This window comes from Sebastes fasciatus, chromosome 7 (assembly GCF_043250625.1).
Source record: "Sebastes fasciatus isolate fSebFas1 chromosome 7, fSebFas1.pri, whole genome shotgun sequence".
Lineage (NCBI taxonomy): Eukaryota > Metazoa > Chordata > Actinopteri > Perciformes > Sebastidae > Sebastes > Sebastes fasciatus.
Genome location: NC_133801.1, coordinates 8,425,702 through 8,438,474, shown reverse-complemented (window position 1 = coordinate 8,438,474; position 12,773 = coordinate 8,425,702). Strand labels below are relative to the sequence as shown.

The window sequence follows — 12,773 nt, the reverse complement described above, 5'->3', positions numbered from 1 at the left end:
TGCATCAACACTTATAATCATATATATATATATATATATTATTCTGACATTGGCCATTCTGCATAATAATAAGTGCTTTTACTTGTGATGCTTTTACTCAAGTAAGGTTTTGAATGCAGGACTTTTACTTGCAACAGAGTATTTCGACACTGTGGCATTACTACTTTTACTTAAGTAAAGGTTCTGAGTACTTCTTCCACAACTGGCAACACATAAACATATTTCTCTTCACGAGTAGAGTAACATCACACAGCTGCTCAGCATCAAGGTACTATTTCAGTCCTAAACCACACAAGAGGAAGAAAAAAGAGTGAGAGGAGGATGAATGCATGACTATGTAAGGATTACTGACAAAATGTAAACCTGGTCCTGGATCTCTGAAGTGCCTCGTATGGTTAGGAGCTCATTCCCTACAACATACTCCTACACTTGTTAGCCTAGTCCTGGATCTCTGAAGTGCCCCAGAGGAGAAAAAGAACTATAACAAAAAAGAAAGAAAGATCTAAGCTAACATCATTTTAAAAATACAACAAAGGTTAAACAACAACAAAAAGTACACAAAATGTGCAAAAAAAACTAACCAAACAGTGGAAAACAATCCAATAAAAACATTGAAATACATACAAAAAAAACAGTACAGAAGAAAAAGAAAATATATCTAAACATATCAAAAGATAATTAGACATCATGAATTAAATGTGATAATAATTCCCTTTTAAAATGTTAAAAGGATAACGAGCTCTTAATGTATTTTGGTGTTCTATATTGGTTCACTTGGTTCAATTCATCCGCTTCGTAGCGAAATGGAACTTTTAACAAAATTGACTTTAGTGTCTTTTGTTTTGATTTTAAAATGTCAGAGAACTGTTTTTTGATTCAGCAGGACTAGAGAGAAAAGACATTATTACAGACACATTTATTTGATTTTTATTAATTTACCAATATTAATCCATTCAATATAGAGAAGCTATATGCATAATATTTCACACTGCACTTGAAAGCATCATTCACTGTATTAAATATCACTTTCCATCTATGTTGTTGCTTTCCTCAAGAGCAAAACAAGTGTATGAGTATGTTGTAGGGAATGAGCTCCTAACCATACGAGGCACTTCAGAGATCCAGGACCAGGTTTACATTTTGTCAGTAATCCTCACACAGACATGTATCCATCCTCCTCTCACTCTTTTTTCTTCCTCTTGTGTGGTTTAGGACTGAAATAGCACCTTGATGCTGAGCAGCTGTGTGATGTTACTCTACTTGTGAAGGGAAATATGTTTATGTGTTTCCAGTTGTAGAAGAAATACTCAGAACCTTTACTTAAGTAAAAGTAGTAATGCCACAGTGTAGAAATACTCTGTTGCAAGTAAAAGTCCTGCATTCAAAACCTTACTTGAGTAAAAGCATCACAAGTAAAAGTACTTATTAGTATGCAGAATGGCCAATGTCAGAATAATATATATATATATATATGATTATAGTTGTTGATGCATTACTGTATACATCACATTAATATTGCAGCTGGTTATCGCAAAGGAAATTTTAAATAACTGCTGGGCAGCTCAATCTACAATAATATATCATAATTTATCAGTTGATTCAGATTATTAATACAAAATACAAATCTGTAAAGTGACTAAAGCTGTCAAATAAATGTAGTGCAGTAAAAAATACAATATTTCCCTCTGAGATGGAGTGGTGTAGAAGTATAAATAAAGTACAAGTACCTCAAAATTGCATTTAAGTACAGTACATGAGTAGATTTACTTAGTTACATTACATCACTGTGTATCGCAGTTATTTCTGCCATCGTTTCTTAAAAGGAGCATTGAGTAGTTAGTTTGGAATCCCTTCTAAATAACTCAAAAATCCTCATATTCCTCTTTTCACCATGTCTTTTCTGTAGATCAGAGTTCAGCTGGTCCTGTTGTAAAGTCTCCCTCACTGGGCACATTATGTTAAAGATAAAGCATTTACTCTGTTGAGTAGAAACCACAGCCATTTTCTTAGAAACATCAGAGCTTAGTGGAGGATTTGAGCTCCACGGGGATGTTGCTAATCTGTTTGAAGATAGTTATTCTTTAAATTTTACATATAAAAACACATTTTAACACTACAATGTCTTTAATGTGACTTCAAATACTCTTTTTAAAATGTGTCGTAAAGTAGCTTAGTAGGAGTGAGTTGTTTTTTTCACAAAGGGGAATGGTGATGTGTTTTGCATGTGTCTAAGGATCCCCTGTAGTGTTGCAAATGGCACTTTTCTGTCCCAAAGCCTCTCATTCACAGCCAGGAGCTGCATTAACACCGTGTTGCTAAATGGTGTCTTTGTCCCGTCTCGGAGCCACGGCGTGATATCAGATTGTCGTCACTCCTCTCATGCAGTCCATTGTTGATTGTTGCCTACAACAGAGTGCATTAGAGCAAGTTTCCTGTCCGCAATCTTGCAGAAGAGTTTCAGAATTGTATCTGGTGTAGAAGAGTATGATTAAAGCTTCAAACATATAACACAATTTGCTTTGACTTATGTCCCGATCTCTCTGCTCAGGGCTTTAACCACAAGAGGGCAGACGAGGGGAGGACTGATGCAACATGACTGGTCTTTAGTCCACCTCTCTGGCGTAGAAGCGGTGGTGATGTGACTGAACTCAGTAAATTACTCCAACTCTCTGCTGTGGTGCCATGAATACAGTCATTTTTCAAATATCCCCTTCTGTTCAATATATATTTCCAAATTGTGGTCCTTGACATCGAGTGTTCCGGTAAAAATGACTGTCCTCCCAGCCTGTGTTTGTCCATAGTGTGGGCGGTTTGGGTGAATGGCCTCTACATCATGGGCAAAGGTAGCTTTCGCATTACAAACAGGCCTTGAAACTCAGATGTTCAACATGACACCCACGCACCAAACAACATATCCCACAGTGCTAATGTGGATTTCTCTCTCAGCACACCCAAACATGCATCATGCAGTTTGTGAATGAGCTACAATATGGAAGCTGTGAAGTTCATCTTGTTTAATGTTAAAATATGAGTTAACTCATCCTTTTTTTTCATTTAAGATGGTGGTAGATGTTACATCTCTGTTGTCCATTTCATGAAATTTTATTTGAAGTTGAGAAAAGTGATGTGTTCAGGTTCTTTCACCACCAACTGATAGGTTCAATTCCTTGTTTGGTCACTACGTAAAACCAGTGGTGGATAAAGCATTAAAATAATTAATGTAATAGTCCCAATACATTTAAATAAAACTTTTTTAGACAAATATGTTTATTGACATTTTTCACATAACATTGCACATAAAAGATGCATAAAAAAGGCAAACCTTGACACATTAAGTACTAAGATCACATCTTGGTGGGAAAAAAAAATCTGACTCTTAATAATAAAACCGCTCAGAATTAAAAAATAGAAAAAAAATAATAATATATATATATATTAATATATATATATAATTATATAATATTATATACTTTAAAAAAAAAAAAAAGATGAACAGTAGATCACTACCAGGTCTTAGTCCCAAATCTTATAAAAAGTGTTGTATTTCCCTTTTACTATATACTGTATGTCATTTTCTCCATAGCTAGACAATGCAACAATCCATCAACCCAACTTTGTACATTTAATATATATATATATATATGTATGTATATATACATACATATATATATATATGTATGTATATATACATATATATAGTCAAACTAATGCTTTCAGAATTTTATACTTGTAAAGTAAAGAAAGCATTTAGCAGATATCAGCTGACAGGAAGTAAACATGAACCCAAGCTGTTGCCTAGCAATGCAATTCCATTGAAATGTGCTAAAACAGAGCGTTTCAGACAGAGGGTAAATACAAGCATATTCAAGCAGACAGTATGAGGAAAACTAATTTTCTTTTTTTAATATTACAGCATGTGAACATGTTCCAGTAGAAACACAAGTACAGTCCCAGTACCTTAAAACTGTCTTTCAACTCCTCTTAACAAATAAAATTGTGCATGTGCAATATGTACTGTTACCTGTACTGTACGGTGTGTTCGCGTTTTTAAATAAGGTCTTTTTTTTATAACATTTAAAGACTCTGCAGCAACAACAGTTTACTGTCGCATTTGCTGTTGCATCATCTTTCAGTGTGCAGCTCTTCACTGGGGCACATGGCAGGCCCTAACATTTAATTGTGCACTTCATTATCTTTGGAACAGTCTTAAGAGCAGTGAATGGCCACAGAGGCTCATTAAAGGAGAAGATAATGTTCCCTATCACCGGTCAGAGCAACTGAACTCACTGCGTGGCGGTTGGCGGAGACGTTGCTCAAGTGTGTCCTCGTTATTCTCTGATTACGTGAGCGTTCGTCAGTACTTGTGGGAGTGTGCTTTTGAGAGTTTGTGGAATATTTTATGATTAAACAACTGTATGTCACCTTCATTTTGCTCCGATTTAGGTCCGTGATTCTCAAAGTGGTGATTCTATATATTGTATATTTGCGACATCACTAAATTTCTCAGTAAATTGAGTGTTTCAATACTTTCATATGGTATTTATTCAAACCTGCTTTCAAAAGAAAGAATGAAAATCTCACTTTTTACAATGTGAGACTTTTAAATTGAAGCACTGAAAGTCAGCTTTAGTATGGTATAAGTCTGAATGTCTGGATTTATTAAGACTATGCCAGTCTTTATTACTGGTAATTTTCTGAAAGCTTTTAAGATAAATTACCTGAAATGTAGGCACATTTCCCCACTGAGGGACTAAAAATGATAATCTCATCTTATTTTATCTTAACATGATTAATTTTTTTCTGTTCATCACTATGAAACTGAATTATTTAAGTTGAAAAGTCTTTGGAAAATGTTCTCTCCTGTATGGGGTCCCTGTCCCTAAAAAGTCTGAGTACCCCTGATTTAGGTTATCTGAGTTCAGGGTGGATTTTCAAGCTGTACAACCCACAGGGCGATGCATCCTACAGTGACGCTCTGCGACCAGGGCTCCGGTCCAAATATCTGTATTAAAGCAGAAGCGACCTCAACAGATGTGACATTGCAAAACCACAACACAACAGTTACTTGGGTATAGCGATCTGAAGTGGCTGGAGAAAATAAGAGAGAGAGCTCCACACTGTTGCTTACAGCTGAGATAACCTCCCCTGCTGGTTTGAGAACAGTGCTCCATCACGGAGGCAGCTGGAACAATGACGTGACCTTTGAACCTCAGCCAGCGCCTGATCAAATGGTGGATTCGCTGATTAAATATTTATCAGCTCCAGGCAATTACCCCACATCTGTCTGGCTGTTTGATGGTCACTGTAAAACTGGTTGTTGATCATCAACAAAGAAGTTCCTTTTCTTAGAACGAGACTCTAGAAACCAGTTGGCTTTATGTAACCATTAAAATCTTCTGTGATTTAGCCCCAAATAGTTATCAGTCAAGAAGTCCCTCAATTTAAGCATTTTGAAAATATCCCTAATTTTTAGATTCTCCAAATTTTTTCGCACGTTTTAAATGCTTTTGTCGCTCGTCGTAATAATTGAGTTGCCTTGAATATCAGGAAACATGCAACCTTAGCAACTGTCTTGCCATCTAGGTGGTTTGTATTGATAACAATTACAACGGCAGTAATCTATAGACGGCCCCGTGTGGATGCTGAATCAACATGGTGACATGCAAAGCAGTCTCAAAGGTTGATGTTCCAGATAAGTGTAATTTATCTGACAAGGCCTGTTTCACTCCTACAGTCAGCAACTCTGAGCTCAGAGCAGTGAGTGGTTCAGACTGTGTAAACCACATACCCATGGTGCGTCAGAGGCTGTTTGATTTAAGTATGATTTTGATTTTACTGACAAATGGCCACTATATGTGTTTTGCTAATTGGTGTCAGACAAATGGCTAGAGTTGATAACGTCAGCCCGAACCCAGAAGCAGGAATAGACGTAGGTGACAGCTCCGTCACCCCTCTGTCTTCACGGCCTCATCAAGCTCAGCTTGGCTCCCGCCCATAAAAATGTAAAGTGAGTGAGTTTGTAGGCAGGGGTTGAGAGTGCAGAGAGACACCACGGTGGCAAATGATAAATAACAAAGGCAAATGGAAGTAGAGAAATACAAAGAAGGGTCAAAGGGAATGCTGCAGACCATCACAAAGGGAAATTTGTTTTATGGTTTACACTCCTGAAAAATTTAAATTCACAAATGTTATAAAATCCAACAAAACAGTCCTGCAGTAAATGCAGGAAAGGAATGTTGAGCTTTTGTTGAGACTCACTGAAAAATACAAGCTCACTTGTACCATAAACAGGCACATAATGAGACCAGATGCGGCTCATTTGATCCACCATGTAGGTGTACTTTCTGATAGTCTGAGGTACAAATTTGGCCTGAACTCAAAACGTACAACTGTGTTCTTCCAGCATGCTGTAGGTACTGTAGTGAGCAGAAGGGTTTTTCCGAGATCAAAAGCATTATTGGAGAGAGGTTCATTAATTTCCACCCAATTCGGTAGTCTATAGAAAAAGCATTATCTTGGATAATGTTCTTATATTGCTAATTCGCTGTGCTGAACTTGTTTTAACTGAGAGTAAAGTCCTTTTGTGGTGTCAGTTGCCTTGAATGTCATATAATGTGTGTGACTGTATATGATTTGGGTTCTCGCTGCCGTATCTTGCTGCTTTCTGTTGCACAAGATATGAACTGGACATGTTGCAATCGCTCAGAGCTCAAAGTATTGACAGTGCAAGATTGTGAGAGTGATGGTATTCAGAGAAAAGTGCATTGACTGTATCGGCTACTGTAACTACTATGCTGTATATGCAAGAAACACAGAGGCCAGTCTCTTGGTTACAGTTGATTGCCACTGACCACTGAGGACAATGATTAACCTTGCTCCTAATAACCCGAGACTACTTCACTCTGCAACATTTTCTTTCTGCAGACTTATTTCTACAGCACATTAATGCACAAGTATGACTGAAAATGTGTCACCTACTCTGTTTTAAAGGGAGACTACGCTTATTTTCAAAATTCATACATGTTAATCTTATGGTTTAAGACAGTCCAAAAATATCAGTAAACATGAACAACTCTCTCCAAAATCCAAAAACTAGAGTGATAAAACTCAACCTTGTCATGTCATAGAGTCCATAGACAACAGGTGTGTTCCAATCACCTAGAAGTTCACCGCAATAGAGAGCCGAAGTCCCTCTCCTTCCGGTGGACCACCATGGGACCTTATTTCAGAAAACATATGAACGGTAGTCAATGGCGAGTAACAAATATTTTTTTGATCCCGTTTTAATTGCGCCCTGAATCACACATATGATGTTTGTCAATTTAAAACGTAATTTTGCAAGTCAAGAAAGTCACAGTTTGTTGTAAAGCTGATGAAATATAAAACTGTGAATTCATGGCGCAATTCAAACGGGATCAAAAAACTGATTTATCTCTCTCCATTGACTACCTTACATATTTTTTCTGAAATAATGTCCCATGGGGTTCACAGGAAAGGGCGCGACTTTGCCTGTATATGGCATCACGTGACGGACACAGGAGTTGTAATTCCACGGTTTTGCCACAATGTAAAATTTATAAAGGCCTTTACTTCTCTGGTTTCTAGCTTTGAGAGTGATGTTCACAAATATTGATTGAAATTTCCGATAGAAATAACACATTGAAATTCTTAATTTAGGTGGTGTTCCCCTTTAAGTAAAACCTTTAGTTACTGAACTGACTTTATATCATTCTTTTTTCTAATAAGGGAAATTAATTATATCTTATTGGAAATCTCAAAAGAATAGAAATGAACCTTTTGATTGACATTATATGCGGGTGTGACAGAAGACATCATAGTACCTATATGATATACGCATATATCTGTATAATTAGAGATAACTTTGATCATTCCTATTCCTCAAATTACATAAAGCCATGGTGGCAAAGTCCACTAGTGCTAGGACAACAAACAACAGCATGGCACACACACACCACTCTTTGACCTACAAATCATCATCACCATCCCACACACACACACACACACCAGCCGCAAACTTTGTTATCTGAGATAAGTCTGTCTTGATACACTGTTCTCCACTGATTACTGCTTACAGTACTTACGTGGTATTGTGTGGGTCTGTGTGCATGTGAGCACATGATATTCACAATTTAGTTACGGCAGATTGAATGAGATTACATTTGAGAGAGTCGATCGATCGCAACAAGTCACTGTCTTGTTTGTTCTTGTTTGTTTCTCTTGGCAGCGCTGGGACTGTCAATAATGTGGCTTTCCTGTCCCACGCACTCTTCTGTAACAAATGGTAGGCCTATGCAAGAAAATGACTGGGAGGGGGGGTCAACCTAAACTGTTATTTGAAATGTATGCTGCAAAAAATGTAGAAAATAAAACAGTACCCAGTACAGACCCCTGCGAGATACCTTTGTGCAAGGAAATTTGAACTTTTTTCTATATAGCCTATTTACTTTTCTTCCAGTTTATTCCCATTCTTTCCACCAATGTTCCCAGCTCTCCTGTCTCTCTACTTTTTGTTTGATATCATAAAAAAAAGAAAATGTTCTGTCTTGTCACCCCCTCACCTTTTTGTCTTCTTTTGACTTCCCCAGTTTAGTTTTTTAGAAAATGTATGTTTAAATATGCAAATTAGGTATTAACTTATCAAATATGTGCTAATTTTCATACATTTCCCGAACAGAAATCTGAACATTGGATGAACATTGCATGTTGACATATTAGAGTCAAAGGTTTTTACAGTGGATATCTCTTTGTATCACTCCATAAATCAGAAAATATTGTCAAAAGCCATTAAAAAAACATTTCCGCCCTGTTTTTAGGAATAAAGTGTTGTATAAATCAGGCTATGAATGATATATGAACAAACCGCTCTGTAAAATCCTTCAGAATATAGATAGGAATGAAACTGGAAGGTTTGGTGTATGTAAGTGCTACTGAAGTGGAGACTTCTGGCTCAGAGTGAGAAAGAACATTATTTTGAGAAAATACATAAAGATGTATAGTAAAATTCCATACATTTTAGACACTACAGGTGAATAGGTTAAACATTTTTAACTAAAAGACATCACCATGAAACTTCCCCCGTTAATAACTTACATTAAGACAATAATTTTCTGAAGTTTTCTGAAATGTTATGTTTAAATATGCAAATGAGGCATTATCTAAAGCTAACCTTTGGTGGATTTAGGAAAAATCTACAGACACAAATAGACAAAGTAGTAAAATAAACACCTAAATGTGTAGTTTGGATGTTTTCTTTCCACTAGTCTGAAAGAAGACAAGCAAAATTCTAAATCTCAAAATTAACCATTGCATGAAAAATTGTTTTTTTAACCATCTTCAAGGCTCCGTCTTCACACCGAATTGTTTATGAGCAGCTTGGCTAAAGGACAAATGAGAAACACTTTTATCAAGCTGAAAAGAAAATGCTAATAGCTATCCCAGAAGTACCACCATGTCCTAAAATAATGTGGTGAATTTGCTGCTAAGAAATGTTGGGTACTTAAACTAAAGTTACAGTGCATTTATGATACTGATAATGTAAAGCAAATATGTGTGTGAGTGTGTGCTGAGCCATGTCCTCCCAGCAGGTGACCATTGAACTCTCAACCCAGTCATCCTGCTGAGGGAGATGGCAGGGGGCTGAGGTCCACCTCCACGGAGACACACAACCCTCACACCTCCACCCCCCCGCCCCTCCTCCACACATCACCCGAGCACTATAAAAAGTCAGCTCTGCCTGAAGTTGTTCAGTCTCGTCACGAACTCCACTAGGTAAGACAAGAAGCTGCTGTGGCTCTTTACTGGGACGTAGAATAGGTAGTCAGACAAGAGCTGGACGACTTTTTCTATCTGTAAACTTTGATAAAGTTGTGTCAAAAAATAAGTTTCTCTGTCAGGAAGGGACGTTTTGGTGTTAACTTGTAATTGTGATTTATTTCATTTAAATGAATTGTATGCTGTTTAGCCTGTGGTGATATTTTAGCAGTTATCTTCACTTCAAGAAGGTAAAGACAACCGCAAATTTAAGGATTGAGATGGTCTTTGAGCTCAGAGAGACGACTTGGTATTTCTACGACATGTGTTTTACTGTAAAGACATGGGATTACGTAGCAATCCAGAGCTAATCAGTTTGAGCTGTCTCCTTTATCCCTAATCTACCCAGATTACAGGTTATTTTTCAGCCATATGTTTAGTGTCAACTCATTTGGACCAATTCAGGGATGTGTGTTAAAGCGTTCTTACTTTTAAACCTGCTCATCTGACCTGAGATTAAAGACTTACTGGATTAATGGGTTTCCATGTTTAAATTGTTCATTCCTTTGTGCAATTTAAACAAATTCCTTTAACCGTGAGTGCCTCTTTTTCCACTCTAGACCACCATCATGAAGGTTTTGGCTCTCGCTTTCGTTCTGCTGGCTGTCGGTGAGTACCGTTGGCGCCGTTAAGGGAAATGCTTAACCCTGCATGTACAGCTTTGTTTAGCCAGTATATGAATTTTACATCTAAAATGTTTTTTATATATTTTCTTTTTCCTTTCCTCCTCAGGCGCTCATGCCGCTTCCATACAGGCTGATGCACCTGACCAGTTGGCCCATGTGCGGTCTGTTATGGATGTGTATTTGACTCAGGTGAAGGACGGCGCCAAAAGGTCCCTGGGCCAGCTCGATGATGCTGAGTACGGGGAGCTCAAGTAAGGCCATCTCCTCAGTCAGTCCCACTTTCTGTAATTGATACTTGCTCTGTCACTGATGTGTTTATTTAACCTAAACTCTGTTCCCTCCCAGGAATAGAGTGATTCAGCGCATTGATGACCTGTACAACCAGCTCAAGGCTCTGCAGGCCTCCGTTGCCCCCGTCACTGACAGCGTTGTGAGCACCATCGCCGATGCCACCCTTGATTTCCGTACCGCTGTCCAGGCCGATATTGACGCACTGAGGGTCGATCTCGAGCCCAAACGTGCTGCGCTGCAGGAGGTCATCGACAGGCACATCGCAGATTACCGCACTAGGATCGAGCCCATCGTCACAGAGTATTCTGCCAAGCACAACGCAGAGATGGAGGTCCTGAAGACCAAGCTGGACCCCATTCTGGCAGATCTGCAGGTCAAGTTGGCCACCAATGTGGAGGAGACCAAGGCCGCCCTGATGCCCATCGTTGAGGCTGTGCGTACCAAGCTGTCTGAGCGTCTGGAGCAGCTGAAGGAGATGGCTTCTCCCTACGTCGAGGAATACAAGGAGCAAGTAAAGAATGCCTACAGCCAGGCTCAGAGCATCAACACCGGTGACATCGATGCCCTGAAGGACAAGATTCAACCTTTAGCCGAAGAGATCAAGGTTAAGATGCAAGCTATCTATGAGGCAGTCTACGCAACCATCACTAAGAGTAACTAACCTCGCCTACCGGCCAGTCCTAGATCCAGTTCACCCTTCTCTCCATTCCGTCTTTCCTCACATACGCAGCCATACCACCTCCCAAAATTACTGCTGCACTTCTTCTTTGCAACAAAGTGGCAGGACTCTTGCTCTCTCTCTCCCATGCATACACCTTGCTTCGTGGGCACATGCTCAAGCACATGCAAGCGAAGACGTACACAGACACACACACGCTCAGCACACACATGCTTTACTCTTCGCATGCCACGGCCAGTTGCTTACATTTGGTGCAGAACTTGTATGTGAATTACCACGAGAGCCTGAAACTCTGTGTAATGATGCTTGTTTGGTGAAAACTGTGCTTTGACGAAATACAGCTCAATAAACATCTGACTGTTTATACTACTTTGCTCTCTGACTCTTAAATGATCATGTAATAAAGCAAAATATTGTCTAGAACACACTGCAATTCACCACATCTGAAGCCAACATCAGAAATAGCCAACTTTATCTAAACTATTAAAATATATAATGCAGTCTAATAACAAAAATCGCCCTCTCAGGAATTTAACAGTACTTTATTTGAGTGGTTTTGACCTAAGGTCATAGCGCTGCTCGATTATGGCAAAAATCATAATCACGGTTATTTTTGTCAATATTGAGATCATGATTATTTAACATAATAACTCTTTGGAAACAACATGCACTTATTAAACTTAATTTTTTTTCTTCTTAAACCTAAGATATAATTCAACTGAAAAACAAAAAAAATAAATGTAAAAATTTAAATAAATAATATAAATACTATATATAAATATACATTTAAATAAATTATATATAAAAATAAATTTGATCAAATCAATCAACTATATTGTAATGTTCCACAACCTACTGAAAACTACTAAACATAAATATTCAATATATAAATAATATAATATGAAATATATAATATAATAATAATATATAATATAATAATATAAAAAATATACAATATAATAATAGAAAATCAAAGATGTTGTAGTTCACTGCCACAGCTTACTGAAAACTCCATAACATAAATATTCAATATATAAAATAATATAATATAAAAATAAATTAGATCAATAATTAGATCATATATGTTTTAGTTCACTGCCACAACCTACTGAAAAAGACTAACGATAAAATAATATAACATAAAATAAAAAAATTAAAATGTATATATAAATATATATATTATATAATATAATGATATAAAAATAAACTATATCAATAATTAGATATATTGCAGTTCACTGCTACAACCTACTGAAAACTCCTCAACATGCATTCAACATTTTGGTGAACTCTATTTAATATATTCCAGTCAGTGGAAACGAGTGACAGAACATCGCAATAAAGGA

General features: G+C 37.4%; 1 protein-coding gene across 1 annotated transcript; it reads left to right on the top strand.

Moving 5' to 3' along the window:
- Nucleotides 1-9,697: 9,697 nt before the first annotated feature.
- Nucleotides 9,698-11,796, top strand: LOC141771291 (apolipoprotein A-I-like). The gene is made up of 4 exons (XM_074641378.1): nucleotides 9,698-9,789; nucleotides 10,392-10,440; nucleotides 10,564-10,708; nucleotides 10,803-11,796. Exons 2-4 carry the CDS (start codon nucleotides 10,401-10,403, stop codon nucleotides 11,407-11,409), a joined length of 792 nt encoding a protein of 263 aa, XP_074497479.1. The 5' UTR covers nucleotides 9,698-9,789; nucleotides 10,392-10,400; the 3' UTR covers nucleotides 11,410-11,796.
- Nucleotides 11,797-12,773: the final 977 nt, after the last annotated feature.